This window comes from Penaeus chinensis, chromosome 14 (genome assembly GCF_019202785.1).
Source record: "Penaeus chinensis breed Huanghai No. 1 chromosome 14, ASM1920278v2, whole genome shotgun sequence".
In the NCBI taxonomy this organism is placed as follows: Eukaryota; Metazoa; Arthropoda; class Malacostraca; order Decapoda; family Penaeidae; genus Penaeus; species Penaeus chinensis.
Window position 1 is genome coordinate 2,521,763 of NC_061832.1, and position 20,000 is coordinate 2,541,762.

The 20,000-nt window shown below is 40.2% G+C and overlaps 2 protein-coding genes across 2 annotated transcripts; both read left to right on the forward strand.

Moving 5' to 3' along the window:
- The first annotated feature begins 4,555 nt into the window (after positions 1-4,555).
- On the forward strand, positions 4,556-5,505 carry LOC125032199 (pro-resilin-like). The gene is made up of 3 exons (XM_047623283.1): positions 4,556-4,571; positions 4,703-4,777; positions 5,061-5,505. Exons 1-3 carry the CDS (start codon positions 4,560-4,562, stop codon positions 5,406-5,408), a joined length of 435 nt encoding a protein of 144 aa, XP_047479239.1. The 5' UTR covers positions 4,556-4,559; the 3' UTR covers positions 5,409-5,505.
- A 9,662-nt stretch (positions 5,506-15,167) lies between these two features.
- On the forward strand, positions 15,168-16,134 carry LOC125032191 (pro-resilin-like). The gene is made up of 3 exons (XM_047623273.1): positions 15,168-15,246; positions 15,383-15,457; positions 15,690-16,134. The coding sequence occupies exons 1-3, from the start codon at positions 15,235-15,237 to the stop codon at positions 16,035-16,037; spliced, it is 435 nt and encodes a 144-aa protein (XP_047479229.1). The 5' UTR covers positions 15,168-15,234; the 3' UTR covers positions 16,038-16,134.
- The last annotated feature ends 3,866 nt before the right edge of the window (positions 16,135-20,000 follow it).

Genomic DNA, 20,000 nt, shown 5'->3' on the forward strand with positions numbered 1-20,000 from the left:
CTTAAAATACAACATTGACGCACATAAGATAATCTTAATGTCTTTTCGAAGCCTTCTAAATTCTACAGGACTACTTTGTCAATGCCTTGAGAAAAGCCATAGTTAACGTTAACGAAATAAACAAGACAATTGTTTGCGCTCTTTAGCAAGAAAAGACAGTTTAACAAAAATAATAACCTTAGCTTGGCATTGTTACGTCAAAAGAGGCCTAATCTTAAAATATTGTCCGGAAAGCGAACTAAGTCAAAACACTTCCTGCCTACATTAGTTAATAATTAAACAATTGCATACACAAAACTGACCTGAATATTTCTCTATAAATTTTATTTTTTCTCCGAAAAATTATCGGCCATATTAGTAGAATAGCCTAATGCAGGCTCAACAACCTTCTGCTGATCGTTTTATTGCAGTGCCGCTCACAGCATCCTTACATAGGTATATCTTACTGAGTAATGCATGGTATTTGTCAACACAAAACAGATGTGAATGTACTGTACACACGTACACAGTGTGTACGTAAAACAGTGTTATTTATCCATATGTACATGCACACGAATATATATTATATATATATATATATATATATATATATATATATATATATATATATATATATACACATACACATACACACACATATATATATTATATATATATATATACATATATATATATATATATATATATATATATATATATATATATATATATTATGCATGAGTGTGTGTACGGAACACACACACACACACACACACATTTGTATACATATATACATGCATATATATATATATATATATATATATATATATATATATATATATATATTCTGTTTGGTTAAATTCTTAGTCACGCAACTAGCTTACGTCAGTATTCACATTGTTTATTTTTCATTTGAGTGAAACCCCACGTGTTGATGTTGTAGTGATGGTTTTACTATATATATACACTACAATCATTATCGCATTAAATGGTCGTATATTGTGCGGATAGATTTCAGTTCGATTTATCCATCTTAACCGTCGTTTGTGGTTGGTTGCTAGTAAATGGTTTGCATCACTGCTCCAAACTCGAGCACTTTGTATGCTTATATTTGCATTTTATATCGATAAACTTATATTTAGTAACAGGTAAAGAAAGTAAGGTTAATTTTTAACACCTTACAAGTGACGTGCAAAATTCCGGGATAATAATAATATTGAAAATGTATTCATCGTATTTTATAAACAGTTTTGCAGCCTCCATTTGTCACAAGAGTACTGAGAACTGAAGCCCGAACCGTATGTGGCTACCTCGGGCTATCACTCTTGCCTGACTGCACCTGGCTGTTGATTCTGACTCTGTTTGGCTACTCAACTCTCGCGCTGCCGGTGGACTGTGATCCTGCCATAAGACGGAACTTCCATTTCAGGCAATCAACTGTGATATTCCTTTTACTAATTAGATGGATTATATGATAATAAAAAAGAAAATGTGTTCGAGCTTTGTCTCTACATATCGATCTATATATATCTTCCTCTCTCTCTCTCTCTCTCTCTCTCTCTCTCTCTCTCTCTCTCTCTATATATATATATATATATATATATATATATATATATACATATACATACGTATACATACACATACATATAACACACTCATATAACACACAAACATATATTACATATATATGTATATTACATATATTACACATATATGTATATTACATATATATACACATTTATGTATATTACATATATATACATATATTACATATACATAATAATAATACATATATATAAATTCTAATATATATATATATATATATATATATATATATATATATATATTGTATTACATTGTAATTTTAATCTGCCAATTATCATCTATGTATTTATGTTATATATGTATGTATATGTGTATCTACATACCTAATTATAAAAATGTTCAAATGATAATCCCCCTCAAGTACAAACTCGAGATATTGCCCTTGACAGTGTCCATTTTGTTGACATGAAACCCTATGGACCAAGCCTTGCACACAGAACTCGACGTATAAAAACGTGCCCCAGTTAATAAGCATCACGGTATATAAGGACATTGTTTGAGGTCTCAGCATTCATTCCTTGAGAAGCAAGAATCATGAACACGAAGGTACGTGGAAACAATTGGTCTGGATAGTATTGGACAGTTGGGATAATTGTAACAATAATATAATCAGTTATATAATAATACAATTGATAATATAATAATGATATAAGTACCTTTCCCGCAGATTTTAATCCTCCTCGGTTTGGCAGCCGTTGTTGCTGCTGACAGCCGTGAGATCTTCTCTTATGGACCTCCTCGAGTGAGTTCTTTGTAAAGAATCTATTAAAATTAGATTTGCAAACCCTCACATGCATATTTGCAATTTTCATAGCTCACTCTATTCCTGTGCACATAGATATGTAAATTTGCATTGTAAATATTCTTGAATTACATTATTTTTTAATTCTTTGAAAGTTTTTTGTTGAAGAATTTGTAAAAAAAAGAAGTTATTACCTCTTCAATAAAGATTATTCAAGATTTTTTCCTTAATTCCAGGATTCCTCCGAGGAGTCATTCGAGTCATACGAGTCAGGAGAAGCCAAGTACGACTTCAGTTATGCCGTTCAGCACGAAGACTCTGGCAACGACTTCGGGCACGAGGAAGCCCGTGACGGTGAACACACTCAGGGATCCTACTACGTAAGGCTTCCCGACACCCGTCTGCAAAACGTCAAGTACTTCGTGGACGGTGACGATGGCTACGTGGCCGAGGTGAACTACGAGGGCGAGGCTCGTTTCCCCGACTCGTATGAGTCTGCTTCCTTCGAGTCTGCCTCCTTCGAGTCCCGGGAATACAGGCCACCAAGGCCAGTCCACACCTATGACTCCAACGAGTCCAAGTAAATTCTCAGATATTTGATCAGTGAATATTTAAGACGGACAAGAATTTGGATGTAAATAATGTATAGCATATTTATTAGAAAATATAATGAAAGCACGAGTAAATGCATGTTCTTTTAATCAGTACCAAAGAGTTACTAAAATCAGAGATGGAGCAAGTACGGGCACTGGGGTTTTCATACCTAGTTTAAGGCTAACGCTTTGTGCCGAACTAATCGTCTCTACCTCTTTTCAATGAACCTGATATACAGAATATGCATCAGTGAAAAATGTCTTGAATTGGTAGTAGCAATAACATTGTCCATTAATATACAACAACACACATACTAAGATAATCTTTGTCTTTTCAAAGCCTTCTGAATTCTACAGGATTAGTTTGTCAATTCCTTATGAAAATTCGTTAGTTAACCATAACAAAGTAAATAAGACAGTTGTTTACTATCTTTACTGAGAAATGACAGCTTAACAAAACTAATAACCTTAGCTTGGCTTAGTTACGGCAAAAAGGCCTGATCTTAGAATATTGTCCGAAAAGCGAACAGTCAAAACTTCGGGCCTAGATTCGTTAATAATTAAGCAGTTGCTTACACCAAAACGACTTGAGCATTTCTCTATCAATTTTATTTCTTTCCAGAAAAAGGATCGTCCATATTAGTATAATAGCCTAACGCAGGCCCAACAACCTTCTGCTGATAGTTTTATTGCGGTACCGTTCACAGCATCATTAAATAGTCACATCTTACTGAGTAAAGCATGGACTTCAGCAGATTGTCAACCATGATACCACACGCACACACAACACATGTGCATGTACTGTACACACGTACATCCGTGTGTATGTAAAATCGAGTTATCTATCTACATGCACAACAAACATATATACATATACATACACACACACACACACACACACACACACACACACACACATATATATATATATATATATATATATATATATATATATATATTTTATATATGGGCGTGTTTATACAGCAAACACACACCCATATATGTATACACATATGTATATTCTGTTCAATTCTTAGTTACGAAAGAAGATTACGTCAGTATTCCCATTATTTTCATTTGTGCGAAACCCCACGTGTAAGCTGAAATTCGGCGCTCTGTGAAAGGCGTATGTTGTTGCAGTGATTGTTTCAATATATAAACAATTTAACAAATATCGCATTAAAGTGTTGTATATTGTGCGGATAGGTTGCAGTTCGATTAATCCATCTAAACCGTCGTTGGTGGGTGCCAGTGAATGGTTTGTCTCACTGCTCCAATCCCGAAAACTTTGTGTGCAAATATTTGCTCTTTATATAGGTAAACTTATAATTAGTAATTGGTAAATAAAGTAAGGCGAGTTTTTATTACCTTACAAATGACGTGCGAATTTCGGGATGGTAATATTGAAAATGTGCTCATAATTTATAAAAACTATCGCTCTTGTTAAAAAGATAATCCTCCCTAAAATACAAAATCAAAAGACTGGCCTTGACAGTGTCCATTTAGTTGACATGAAACTCAATGGACAAAATATTGCACATAGAATTCGACGTATAAAAACGTGCCCCAATTAACAAGCATCACGGTATATAAGGACATTGTTAGAGGTCTCAGCATTCACTCCCTGAGAATCAAGAATCATGAACACTAAGGTACGTAAAAAAATTGGTCTGGATAGTATTGGAGCTTTCTGAGAAAGTGACGTTAATAATGATAATTATAATAGCAATAATAATATAACTAATATAATATTAAAAAATATATAATAATACCTTTCCCATAGATCTTCATCCTCCTCGGTTTGGCAGCCGTCGTAGTTGCCGATAGCCGTGAGATCTTCTCTTACGGACCTCCTCGAGTAAGTACTATGTAATGAGTCTACTAAATTACTTTAATAAAAAAAAAATATGCCTCTTATGCATATATTCATGGTTCATATCTATATATGTCTATCAGTGACTCGATCTATTCCTATACATATGGATAGATATATAAATTATGTAAATATGCATTGTAAATGTTCTTGCTCTACGAAAGGTATTACTTTTTTATTTATTCGAAAGTTATTTGTTGAGTACTTTGTAGAAAGCAAAGTTATTACCTCAAGAAGGATTACTCAAGAAATTCTTTCTTAATTTTAGGATTCCTCCGAGGAATCATTCGAGTCGTTCGAGTCAGGAGAAGCCAAGTACGACTTCAGTTATGTCGTTCAGCACGAAGACTCTGGCAACGATTTCGGCCACGAGGAAGCCCGTGACGGTGAAGACACCCAGGGATCGTACTACGTAAGGCTTCCCGACACCCGTCTGCAAAACGTCAAGTACTTCGTGGACGGTGACGATGGCTATGTGGCCGAGGTGAACTACGAGGGCGAGGCTCGTTTCCCCGACTCGTATGAGTCTGCTTCCTTTGAGTCTGCTTCCTTCGAATCCCGGGAGTACAGGCCACCAAGGCCAGCCTACACCTATGACTCCAACGAGTCAAAGTAAATTCTCAGATACTTGATCAATGAAACGTGATCGCGGCTAAGGACTTTAATGTGAATTATTTATTACATATTTATTGAATATTGTAATAAAAACTTGAGTAAATGCATTTTTTCTTAGTCTATTCCAGAGTAATTAAAATCAGAGATAAAGTACTAATACCTCTATAGTCACTGGGTTTTCATACCTAATTTAAGGCTAACGCACAGTGCCTAGCCTATCGCTCCTCATGAGCTTTGTAAACAAAAAGTTACATTACTAGCAAACTGTTTGTTGTTTCATTGAGATTCGTCGCTATAAGAACTGTGACATTAACTAAATGAATAAGAGATGAATCTTTTTACGGTCATGAGTAACAACAGCTTATCAATACTAGATTTTTTAACACCACAAAAGTCCTGATACTGATATATTGCCCGGAAAGCAAACGAAAACAAAACACTTTGTCCATTATTTCATGTTTATGTACAGTTCTTATAGTTCTCTTCGTAGCTGTATACATGTAAGTGTTTTTAAGTTTTTCTCCATAAATTTTACTTTTTCCCAAAAATGCTCATGAATTTTATTATGATAACATATCTTTATTATGATAACATATCGTTAACCTGCTGATCTTGGTACTCCAGTACCGCTCACAACAATCTCACAGACAGATCGTACTGAGTGAAACATGGTATTCAGCATGGAATTGTTAACCTCGGTACCGCATACATGCACACGAAATTGGATATGTATATATAAATGAAAACAATATATATATAAACATTTACATAATTGCATACATATATGTACGTATTTGTATATGTTTATGTATATATATATATATATATACATGTATATATATATATATATATATATATATATATATATATATATATATATATATACATATATACATATACGTAAAATATGTAGATAAATAGAGATATATGTAATATATACATATCTATATAGATAGATAGATATATATGCATATATATATATATATATATATATATATATATATATATATATATATATATATTCATATATGTGTGTGTGGGGGGGGGTTGTGGGTGTATATTTTATATATATATATATATATATATATATATATATATCATATATTAATATATATTACAAATGTATACACATATATGTATATATATATATATATATATATATATATATATACATATATATATATATATATATATATATATATATATATATATATATATATATTGTGGAAAGAGTATCTGGCAATGAGTAAGAGAAGTGTTGTGGTTAGGTCAGTGATAATAAGTGCTAAATGCGAGAGAGAAGTGATATGTGATAGTGCAACATAAGAGGGAAAGATTCGTGAATATATAGACCTTATATTCCTACCAAAATAGAAATAACAAATTCTTTCAAATGCCTCACAAGCCTGTGAAATTAAATACTGGACCATTCATACGTGGCCCTTTAAACCACTTACCAATTCATGGAAAAAACAATCAAACACCCCCCACAGACTGAACTTACAGTTGACGAACCGCGCAAGGCCCAGACCACGGTAGTCACCATGAAGGCATATGCGCCTTCCGGTGGCAAAAGAAAGCCCCAAGCACAGGATGACACTGTCACCCCTGCTGCTAAGGTGGACAAGACCGAAGCCAATGGGTCTGTCCACCGAATAGTCAAAGATCTTGACTCGCGAGCTGGCCTCTCCAGGCCAGCAGCTAAGCCAGGGAGGCCCCTGAGTTCACAGACGGCCTCCCCGACTGAGAGGGGAGAGCAGGCTGAACCAGCCGCATCAGCTCCTGCCTCCTCAAACAAGCCCAAAACCGAAAGGGCGGGCCGAAGCGTCCGAGGCCGGATACCGACTCTGATGAAGAGTCGGGACCCCCTAAACGCTTCACCCAGTTCAAAGTGCCAGCTAAACCCGAAGGCTTCGACAATGCCTACCAATTGGTCAGGGCATTGGAGTTGCAACGGAAAATCCGGTTGTCGATCCGGGTCGCCCGAGATCAGGGCATGATCATAATGCCCAAAGATCAAGCTACCTTAAATTTCCTCCGGGAAACGAAGGAGCTAACTGATGGGAGAAAAGTGAGTCTTTCCCCACTAAGTCCCGAGGAAAAGAGAACCAAGATGGTGCTACTTGGCTTCTCAGTCTCGTACGATGTGGAGCTGATCGCTTCACACCCACAGGTCGTGCAGGCTTCCCGAATGTCGAAGGGGAAGACCCCAACCAGGCAAGTCTTGGTGACCATGAAAGGTGCCCCAACCACTACCCTTGATCTGGGTAACTGGGGCACCTACAACCTTCGAACGTATGTGCCAGAACCACTTCGGTGTTTCAAGTGCCAGAAATACGGTCACCACAAGGCTAACTGTACAGCCAAGCCTAAATGTGGTGTCTGTAGCAAGGCACACAACACAGAGGTATGCCTCAAGGCATACAAAGAGGAAAAGAGGGACACAACAGCCAAATGTCCCAACTGTGCCAAGAAGCATCATGCCTGGAGCCTGACTTGCTCTGTCAGGAAAAAGGCGGCCCTCAGGCGACAAGAGGTTGCTCAAAACCGATCAGACTTTGTTCCTGCCCCACCGGGCACCCATGTCTGGGGAAGGAACAAAAGCGAAAAGGCCCCCCGACCTCCTAAGAGGAAGGAAGCCGCCCCCCAGCCGACACCGGATGTCTCCAACAAAAAGGAGTTTCCGACAATGCCAAAGGTGCAGAAAAAGAAACTAAAGAAAAAAGTTTCTAAGAGCACCACAAAAACCTCCCCAACAGATGATCATCTCCTCTTTGACGAGGACGCTATGACTCTCCTGTTAACTGCTGTTGTCACAGCAGTAGCAACAGCCTTGGGGAGGTCGAGTGAGGAGGCCGAGAAGGCAGTTTCGGTCGCCATGACGGCAATGACCCAGACTGTCGCAGCCCTGAAGGGAAGAAAGCTGGCTAGAGAAAAACCAGCCTCACCCTCACCCCAGGACGAGACTCCCCTCCCCACTCCAAACCAGGCCATGCCTTCACAGGCAGAGCCAAAACAGGCTGAATCTGTGCAGCCAGAGCCAGATCACGCTGACCTTGCCCAGGCAAGGCCAGCAAGGCCAGCCAAGAAAAAGCCTGAGAGAAAAGCCGAACCAACCAAAGTCAGAGCTACCAAAGGCTCTCCACCCCCCAGTGGACCCAAGGATAGCCTGACAACAGACGAGGAGCCCTCAACCAGCGAGGACCTCGCAATGGAGTTGTCAGACTCCGACGATGTCTCTGATGTAACTATCACTGAGTAACATCATGACACACCATCTAAGCATCCTACAGTGGAACATCAATAGCTTCTCTGCAAAGAACGCTTTTCTCCAAGCAGTAGTGCGATCAAGGAACATTGACATTGTCATGCTCCAGGAGACATTAACAGTGGACACTGTTCGCTTCTCAGGGTACCATGCCTTCACACTGCCACGAACACCTGGCAAGAGAGGCTTGATCACCCTTGTGAGAGCAACAATCCCCTGCTCCGCAATAGCCGATGCATCGCACTGTGGAGGCGATGTTGAATCCCTTGCCGTCGAGGTTCACCTGGCCGGGGGGCCCCTCAAACTGTACAATGTGTACAGCCGGCCACGCTGTAAAAGCTTAGACATCAGCCAGGTCTGTGCTTCTGCTGCACACGACCGAGTGATCATAGGGGGAGACTTCAATGCACACCACCCCATCCTGGCTCCCTGCCGGGCACCGGATGCGGCCGGCTATCACATAGCCGACGTGCTAGAGACATTCCCTGAGATCGCTCTCCTCAACACCCAAGAGCCAACGCATGTCAGAGGAGGGGTCCTAGACCTCACCCTGGCCACTGCGACTCTGGTGGGGAGGATTGGCTGGTGTGTCGATGAGACCGTCACAAGTGACCATTACGGCACTATAACTACCCTCATGGATGCTGGCCCAGCCAAAATCCTAAGACCAAATCCAAGAGGGAAAACAGACAAGGCCAACTGGCAGGCGTTTCAAAACGCCTTGGCCCTCTGTCTGAGATGCAACAATCCCCCACAAAGCGAAAATGTGGAAGTGCTCGAAGCCAGCCTGCTAAACGCCATTAATGAAGCAGCCTCACAGACCATATCCAAAACACGGCCTGGGTCCAGAAGTCACAAAGACGCCTGGTACTTCAATGACGAGATCAGGGAGGTCAACCACAGGGTGAACATGTGCCGAAAACTTTTCCGAAGGCAAAGAACCCCTGACAACCTATCCCTCCTAAGGGAAGCTGTCACGGATGCCAAGGAAACTGCCAACAGAGTCAGGCAGGAAAAGTGGCTGGAATGGTGTGAGTCCTTCGACCACCAAACCACCCTTTCAGAGCTGTGGCAACGGGTCAAGCGAGCTACCAGCCGCTCAGCCCCGAGGTGCACCCATCACGACCCCCAAGCAGAGGCTAACAGACTGGCGCACGAGTTCTCTGCGAGAACGAGCAGCAACAGTCTGCCAGCCGAGCTGAGGGCAAGACAAGAGCGTCTACAGCCAGACAGACACGCTCAGATCAGAGAAAGGGCAGCCGAACCCGATAACTCAGACGTTATCTTTTCTCTGAGGGAACTAAGGAAAGCCTATAAAACCAGTTCCAACACAGCCCCGGGCTCTGATGGGATCTCGTACCCCATTATCTCCCACCTAGGACTAGCAGGTGAGCGTGCACTCTTGCAACTCATCAACAAGTCCTGGGAAACTTCCACTCTACCCCAGAGTTGGAAGAGGGCTACCATAGTTCCCGTCCCAAAACCAAAGGAGCCGGGGAAGTACCGCCCCATCTCTCTGCTCAGCTGCCTGGCCAAGACGGCTGAGAGGATGGTACTAAACCGGCTTCAATGGAAAACGGGACCCCCGCACGAACACCTTCACGGGTTCACAAGGGGCATGGGCACAGCACACAGCTTAGCCACGCTCTTAAGCACAATCAGCAAGGGCCCAGCTGTGGTGGTATTCCTTGACCTGGAGAAGGCTTTTGAACTGGCAAGTCCGCTTGCCATTCAGGAAAGCCTGATCCAGAAGGGAATCAGAGGAAAGCTCTTGGCTTGGATAGGTGACTACTTCAGGAACAGGACTGCCAATGTCAAATTCCAGGGTCACCTATCGCAGCACATGCCGCTCGAAAATGGAACGCCACAGGGTGGGGTTCTCAGTCCAGCCCTATTCAACACTTTAATGTCCTGTATCCTCAACATAAACCTCCCAGTGGGGTGCCAGATCATCTCGTATGCAGACGATCTCGCTATCACCTCCACTGGACCACGCAGCCAGAATAAAGCCCAGCGTTGTCTGGACCTCGTGTCAGAGGAGTGTTGTAGGACGGGACTAAAGATCTCTGCTGCCAAATCCAAAGCCATGGCTTTGAGACAGAGAATTCGAGGCACAAGACTGAAAATCCAGGGAGTGGAATTAGAATGGGTCAAGGACTACCTATACCTTGGGGTAAGGATAGACCGGACCCTCTCCTTCCATAAGGAGGTCCAGTACCTGGTTGACCGAACCAAAGCAAGACTGTCTGTCATGAGAGCAATGACTGGGAGACGCATAGGGGCCAGACACAAAGTACTAAGATCATTCTATGTACATGCTGTCCGGCCCATTGTGGACTATGCCTCAGTCGCTCTTATTGCTGCAAAGAAAAAGCACACAGACAAATTAGAAACAGTCCAAAATGAAGCTGCCAGGATCATTCTGGGTGCCCCGAGGTGGACGAAGGTCCTCAACCTCCTGATGGAGGCAAACCTTCTCCCCCTGGACTCACGAATCGATCTAACGGCAACACAATTTCTGTCAAAGGTCATCCAGGCTCCCAGGAACACAAGCCTAAGACAAAAATTAGTCAGATGCCTCGAACAAGACAACGAGCTCGTTGCAAACAACTCCTGGCTGTCTCATACAGCCAGGGTGTTGATACGCCATCAGCTCAAAGAACAGCTTCTTGCTAAGGGCATGGACTCCCCCCACCCCGACTTTGCCGAAGCCCCGCCGTGGGCACTGAGCCTGATAGAGTTCAACATAATGAACCTGTCAATGAAAAAGAGCCTATACCCCATGCCTAGCCTAAAGGCAGAAGCCCACAGGGTCATTGCAGCCATCACTCCTCCGGGTAGTAGAACATACTACACGGATGGATCGGTCGATCCCTTGAGCCACACTGCAGGCGCCGGCTTTGCAGCTAGGGATGCCACGCGATCCATGAGGGTAACAGACAACGCCTCCTCGCTACAGGCAGAGGCAGTTGCAATCATGGGAGCCCTAGGCCATGCGTCCCTAAGGGAAGGACACGTGGTCATACACACAGACTCCAGGGCAGCCATTGACTGTCTTCAGCACAGCTCACCCACAGACAACATCTACCTACTGACCACGATTCTCACAATGGCACAGAGAATTCTTGCTCAGGGTAGAAGAATTATCATCAATTGGGTCCCAAGCCACATCGGCATCAGAGGGAACGAGCTTGCTGACAGACTAGCCGCCGCTGGCAGGGGTATGCCCCCAAATCCCATGACGATAAAACCGAGCCGAAAATTACTTATGAAGAAGTGTGCCTTGGTCGGTCGTACCTTCCTACGGCAGCTCCACAGAGAGGAAACGAGAACCTCCCCCTCGGCCAGCTGGTACTCAGACGCCACAGGCTCTGAACCACTGGCACTCTCTGAAGTAAGCAACAGAGGTACCGAAGTCATTCTTCACAGAATGCGCCTAGGTTACCACTGTGCATGGCAGATTATCCCAACAATCGAACGCGATGAATGGTGCTGCAAGCACTGCGGCGAGCCGAACGCCACACTAGTCCACTACCTAGAAAATTGTAACCATACACAATTCCTGAAACATGGACCGCCCACAACAGCCGCTGTGCTGGTAAAGAGGCTATGCGAAATGCTTACACATTGGCGGCAGGAGCGCTTGCTGGCAATCCCGCCGCCACGGTAAGCACCGAGTGTCAGACAACTCAATGAGACAGCCGTAAAAAAGCTGACACAGGCCGGGCCATATTTAGAAGGCCCGGGCGAAGCTAGAACTTCGCAAACCAACCCCCCCCCCCTTTCAAACTAAAAGGGATGCCAGAAAGTGCCATCTGGGAATGCTAGTTCCATTACCGTGCTAAATGAGTTCATAAAGTCCCAGTGATCATCGAGAATGCCACAGTAGATAGAAACAGCGGTAAAAAGATAAATAAATAAATAATAATCACTCCCCCACCAGAAAAGAATACGAAATTACCAAATCATTAGAAAATGACAAGCATCACCTGCCCCCATATCCGCCAGACGCTGAGTAACTGCCAGATAGCATGTATTACAGTTTTCCCTCAAGTAGATTCGCTAAGAAACAGCCAAACCGCCAGTATGTAAGTACAGTGCATCAGAAAATCAGGTAGGTTTAAACATGATTACCATAAAGCGACAAATATAATCAGCCACTCGACAGAAGATCCGCCAGATAAGCTATGCATTAACGAAGCGTAATCCAAACGGTGGCACCCTCAAGCGAGTGCCAGACGCTGACCCCGAGGACGCAGACCGGTAGGCTTAGCAACCTCCAAGGGATGCGACACCTCTCCGAAAAAATGCCAGATACAAAATCACCTTTCGAAATTCCTCTAACCCCAAACCCCATCCTTACCCATTCCAACATCGTCCTAAATCTTCCTCCCCCACATCACCCGCCTCCTTCCCTCAACCCCTCTGCTGCAAGCATACAATTTATTCACATTATAATGCATGGTCTCATTATAATGAAGTGCGTATGTGCGCTCAGGCAGACGCTGTTCAAACGTTTGTGCACGAGCATGAGTGCGTATGCCCGGAAGTGCTCAGGTGTATGCGTGTTTGTGTGTACGAGTCCACGTGTGTGTATGCAAGAAAAGCAATATATATGTTGGTATGTATACCTGTGCGCATATATTCATATGTGTATATATATATATATATATATATATATATATATATATATAGGTGTGAGTATGTGTATGTAAATACTGGTATATGTGTAGGTGTGAGTGTATACATGCATATCTACGTGTATGTATATATGTATGTATATGTATACGTGTGTATGTGTATGTATACGTGTGTATGTGTATGTATAAGTATGTATGTGTATGTATATGTATACATGTATATATATATATATATATATATATATATATATATGTATACATATATATATAAGTATGTGTATGTATGTATATATATGCATGTAAATGTGGGTAGGTATATGCGCATAAGAATATGTGTGTGTGCATATATATATGTATGTATGTCTATGTACATATGTATCTTTGTGTGTATATGTATATATGTATGTGCATATATACGAACATGTACAGATTCAAACACACACACACACACACACACACACACACACATATATTAGTGAGCACTAATATGTACTCATAAACGTCAGCATATGTATGGCTATATTTGTATGTGTATCTATAGTCATAAATATGAGTACAGCATGTGTGTGTTCGCATATATGTGGGTGCGTATACACATATGTATGCACATATGATAGGCGCATATGTCTATATATGGGTATGCATGTGAATGTGTGTAGTTGTGTGTAATGTAGGAGTATATATGCATATCATATGCATAGGAGCATATGTAAAGGTGTATGCTTCTATGTACATGAGCACGAAAATGAACATATACGTAATACTTGGGGTATTTGCGGATTAACAACTACATCTGCATTACGCATACATACGCATAAATAAAATCAGTGTAAAAAATATAATCACACATATATGCACTTCTGATACTCAAGCCCTTGCTCAAGCCCTGATGTAGTGAGTAGGCCCGCGCGTTGCTGCTCATAAGCCCACACTAGACAGGGCCAACCCTGCTGGAAGGGCTTATCAGTGGCATCCTGGCTAAACTACCCCCCCCCCCCCCCCCACCATGATACACCTAAGCCAGTAGGTGAAGGTGACTCGGCTGTCTACCTCTCAATCAAAATCCATGACTGCACAAACAGAGCAACGGCCCTCATTCACCGGAGGCGAAGGAGCCCCTGGTTACGGCGGCGATTAGGATCGCTCCGGAGCAGAATCACCGGTTAAAAACAGGCCGAAGAAATGATGAAGAAATAGAGAGCTTCTATGAAGATGTTCATATGGAATCACGGAATAGGCATTATTAATGAGAGGGGACAAATGCTAATTGCTTGACTATCCTAGGCTATTGACTTTTTTTTTTTCTATACATGGTTGAGATAGATGTGATACTAATGTCAATTATGATTATACTAATGAAAGTGAAACAATGCCAATATCTACATATATAAATATACATTTGCATGTGTGTGTCTGTGTATGTGTGTATGTTTGCGCACGTGTGTGTGTGTGTGTCTATTTTTGTCTCCTTATATATATATATATATATATATATATATATATATATATATATATATATATATATATATATATATATATATATATACGTATATATAAATTAATAAATTAATAAACAAAAAAAAAAAAATATATATATATATATACTTACATATTTAAGTGTGTATGTGCGTATGATATTCCATTCGTATATGGCTATGTATCCTTCTATCAATTATATATACGTATGTATGCATCTCTAACTTTAGAAATACATACGCATATAACGCATATAATCTGGAATATAATTGCCTCTAAAATGCAAATCAAGAGACTGACCTCAACAAGGTCCACTATGTTGACAAGGAACTCCATTGCACACTATACTGGACGTATAAAAACGTGCCCCGCTTGAGAAGTATCGCAGTATATAAGGGGCATTGTTAGAGATTTCAGTATTCATTCCTTCAGAAGCAAGAATCATGAACACTAAGGTACATAGAAACAATTTGTCTAGATAGTATACTAACCTTCTGAGAAAGCTACGATAATAATAATGATAATTACAATAATGAAAATAATACTGATACTGACAATTCAGTTAAAAAAAAGTATTATTTTTCCCCACAGATTTTCATCCTCCTCGGCCTGGCAGCCGTTGTTGCTGCGGACAGCCGTGAGATCTTCTCTTACGGACCTCCTCGAGTAAGTTCTTTGTAATTCTACAAAAATTGCTTTAATATAAAATCATATACATATATATCTGTCTATATGTATCTGCCTATCTGTCAATGGGTCGATGTCTTTATATAAATAGATATATATTCATTTATAAATATGGATTGTACATTTTTTTATTCTTTTAAGTATCTAAGTATATATACATACAATAATTTTTTCAAGAAAGATTACTCATGAAATTCTTTCTCAATAAAAGGATTCCTCCGAGGAGTCATTCGAGTCATACGAGTCGGGAGAAGCCAAGTACGACTTCAGTTATGCCGTTCAGCACGAAGACTCCGGCAACGATTTCGGCCACGAGGAAGCCCGTGACGGCGAACACACTCAGGGATCCTACTACGTAAGGCTTCCCGACACCCGTCTGCAGAATGTCAAGTACTTCGTGGACGGTGACGATGGCTACGTGGCCGAGGTGAACTACGAGGGCGAGGCTCGTTTCCCCGACTCGTATGAGTCTGCTTCCTTCGAGTCTGCTTCCTTCGAATCCCGGGAGTACAGGCCACCAAGGCCAGTCTACACCTATGACTCCAACGAGTCAAAGTAAACACCCTCTATGTTCATGACCACAGCCTATAAATATGAAATAATTTATTTGTAAATTCTATGTATTCTCTCTCCATATATAAAACAGCAGTTTTAAAGAAAAAGTTTCATTTTACCAATCGCCCATCTCTCTCTCTTAACACACACGCTTATGCAAATATACATCTATATATACACACACTTTCGATTCATTCATTTGCATTAAAAATTTATTGGAAATGTAACATATGACATCAGTTAGTGTTAAACTTACAATTTACTTTTTCAAATTTATTAATAGATTATATATTGCTATTAGGGGCTCAATCTTTTGCACAGATTTCATATGCAGCAAAGTATGTATCCCGTAATTACTTAATTAAAACTTAAATATCCCCACATACATTAAATGATTACAACTGTGTACGAACGGCTTCGAAAACAAAAGAAGTAAAGGCAACAAGGGCGGAAAAAGGATTGGGTAACCCACAGAACTGTACTTCATCCAATCTTACGACAAAATGGCAACTCACTCCGAACAGTGGGGTACTCTGATTCGCCAAGCATTTTTTGTTAAACATGTACGTAAAACACACGCACATATACACACATTTATACAGGAAGAGAGTGTGGACGGGTGGGGGGGGAGGGGGGGAAGGTTTGAGACACCAAATATTTAAAAGAAAAAACGAAAGACACTCGATGAATCTGAGTACTCCGGAGTCTAAGGCGAGTTGCCAGTTTTTCCTATGAATTAGAAAGTAGATTGAAAAGAATGGGCATATTAGGAAATAATTCATATAGCGCATTCTCTGAGTTAGGATACATTTGTATGTTTAAAATATTCTTGACTACTTTTGATCGAAATGAAAGGCTGAAACGATACACAATCCGACACACACACACACGCCCACGCACACACACACATACATACACACACACACACACACACACACACACACACACACACACACACACGCGCGCGCGCCCACGGACGCACACACACACAAACACACACACACACATTTAAACACACGCAGACACACTTTCTTCCAAAGAGCAAATCAGAGACGAACTCATATCTCTATTCATGCGCATTATCCCTTGTCCCTGGATGAAAATATTTCACTTTCACTTTTCCTTTGTTTGTCTCCCCGCTTCCCTTCGTCTTTCCTCACTTACAACTTTCTCCGCATTACTTAAGGGGAAATAACTACGGTGAAGTAATTAGACCACTGCAATGTTCGTACCTTAAGCTTCAAGACGAACTAGGATGGCAGCCCCGCCCTACGACTTTATGACCTTTCGGCCCATTGTTCGTGACCCTGACCTTGCTCCGATGGAGGTCATGCAGATAGTCGTGCCATGAAGCCTGCAGTTTGAAAGATCATTCCAACAGGAGAGGCCAGAATATCTGTGTGTTTGCGAAGTGATTGTATGATATATATATATTTTTTTTTATTTATACATTACTCAGTTGATCCATGGATATTTTTTAATATCTAGGGTTGTAAGTACGGTCAGGAGAGGCTTTTCTTTTGTGTTTATCCGGAACCGCCTAAACAGAGAAGTGAGGTACTTTGAAATTATGCCTATAGTCATGATATTTTTTATGGATTTTCATGGAAAAGAATGGGTATAGCCTGGATACAATTTCTTGTTGTGTGGCCGCACACACACACACACACACACACACACACACACACACACACACACACACACACACACACATATATAAATGTGTATGTGTGTGTGCGAATATAATAATTCATGTTAAATTTAACTAGTCTGACATTCACTGAATCAGCAGCTTGATGGTTCGTGACATTGATTTAAATCTGGCGGTCATTAGTTTGTACAATGGCCACCTGAGAAGCTAATGCACTACCACTTTTCAAAATTATTTTCATCTACTGCAACATTCAGAGATCAATGTTTCTATATCTTCTTAGTTTACTACTATTAAATACGCGCTTTAATTATTTATCTTTTTTTTTTTTTTTTTTTTTTTTTTTTTTTTTGAGGGGGGGTGATGCTTCACTGGTTCGGAAAATCAACACTGTGGGCATTCGTCTTGTCCAAAAAATATTTGTGGAAGGGTGCACGCGAACACACACACACACGAATGTACAAACGGTTAGTCCTACAACCATATAATTACACTACAGAGCTGTGCAGCATTAGGCAATAAACAATATAGTAGATAGATTTAAAGTAAACTTGGAAACTTATCGGGACAGGGATTTAAAACATTCCAGAACGGCCCTCAGGGCTTTCTTGCAAAAAGCAAATGACAAGGAAAACACACTTTTACTTTATCCAAGAAGGTTAACAAAATAATACATGACCATCAGACCAAAACCTTTCTTTCATACCTCATACAAATTAAATTAGTAACTAACCATAAGTAATTCTAAGCACCTATACATGTAGCCATCAATTCCTCTTTAATAAAGATATACCAATAAAATAACATCTAGCTATAAAAACTCATATGTAATACAGTTGTGATACATAATATTCTGTCGTGTATGAAATATTGTAGTTATTAATGAAAAGATCTGTCACCTTTCGCAACAATTGTGAGGAGGCAGATAAAGCAGATGTACTCCCTGATGAGATAAATATGCATTTTATCTTTATTAACGCTGAATTCCTTTGAAAACGAGAAATTACAACATACATATTATCATGGAGAGAAATCTCATGATAACATGGTTGTTAGGCATTTACCTGCACGTTTTAATACACAAATAATTCTGGAAAGAAAAAAAAGAATTTCTGAATCTGCTTTGCAGACTTTAATGTAGGCCAAAAACACAGTTAAAAGTTTCTTCTTCTCTTTATCATTGAATCTGTCTATTAAGCTTATGATAAGATTATGCTTATGATAAGAAATACTCGTGGACTGTTCTGAAATACTACTACTACTACTACTACTACTACTACTAATAATAATAATAATAAATAAATAAATACATAAACAAATAATAATATTAAAATTTCAAAAGTAAAAAAAAGAAACACTTCCCTGAGACGGTGTGTCCCTGATATCTACTGAACGGGAAGCGCCCCTATACTAAAGAGAAAAGGTTATGCTACTGATTATTTCTCATTCACATTGCAGTTTTAGATGAGGCTGACTTCTGTCACGAAGTAATTGGAATATTTTAGCAATGCAAGTGTGATATGAGATTTTGTATGACAGAAAGGATGTTTTTTTTGAAGAGAAAGGGAGGAGGAAAATTAGCTTAAATTGGTAGGACTCGTCGTGTAATAACGTAGATACTATTTACACTGCCATGCATAAGATAGATTAATTAATCATTACCTGCTCAAAACTCACTACGTTAATCACACCTGCCAAAGTTTCCCCTAGTGCTGAAAGAAAGCAGCGGTTAGGTAACTAGAACACGAAAGTATCGCAATATCTCCAAAAAGGCCCCAAATGACGGCCCCGCCCTTTGACCTCTGACCTACCAACCGCTGTTCATGACCTTGCCCTTGCTCTGCCTGCATACGAGAGACTAGTCACGTCTTCTGCACGGCTGCGATGACTTCTCTATTGATACTCACTTTTTATAGTGATATAATAAATTTGAAGGTGATGCTGATAAATAATAGATAACAAATTAAGAATAATTATTTAAGGTATCAGGCAATCATAATAATGACAGATTACAATTACTTTCATGATTATTACATTGATTTGGAGAGTGACTGATAAAGCTTATAATAATATCAAAATGTCTATAGGTTATATAAAACGATTATGAGGTGATGCATAATGTATAATGCATAGTTATACTTAATTGACTTGTTATGCAACCTATTAATTATCAGTATATCAAATATCACTTTTGAAAGTTCATGATTAAATATCCGAAGCAAGGTTTTTGTCTAGCATTTCATTCTCCAAGAATATAGAAAGTCTCGTCTTGGGTATACATGAAGCTTTCCTGTATATATATATATATATATATAT

Coding starts and splice junctions, on each gene's coding strand:
- LOC125032199 (XM_047623283.1), top strand. Junction 4,778..5,060: donor TCTCTTACGGACCTCCTCGA/GTAAGTACTATG, acceptor TCTTAATTTTAG/GATTCCTCCGAGGAATCATT.
- LOC125032191 (XM_047623273.1), top strand. Junction 15,458..15,689: donor TCTCTTACGGACCTCCTCGA/GTAAGTTCTTTG, acceptor TCTCAATAAAAG/GATTCCTCCGAGGAGTCATT.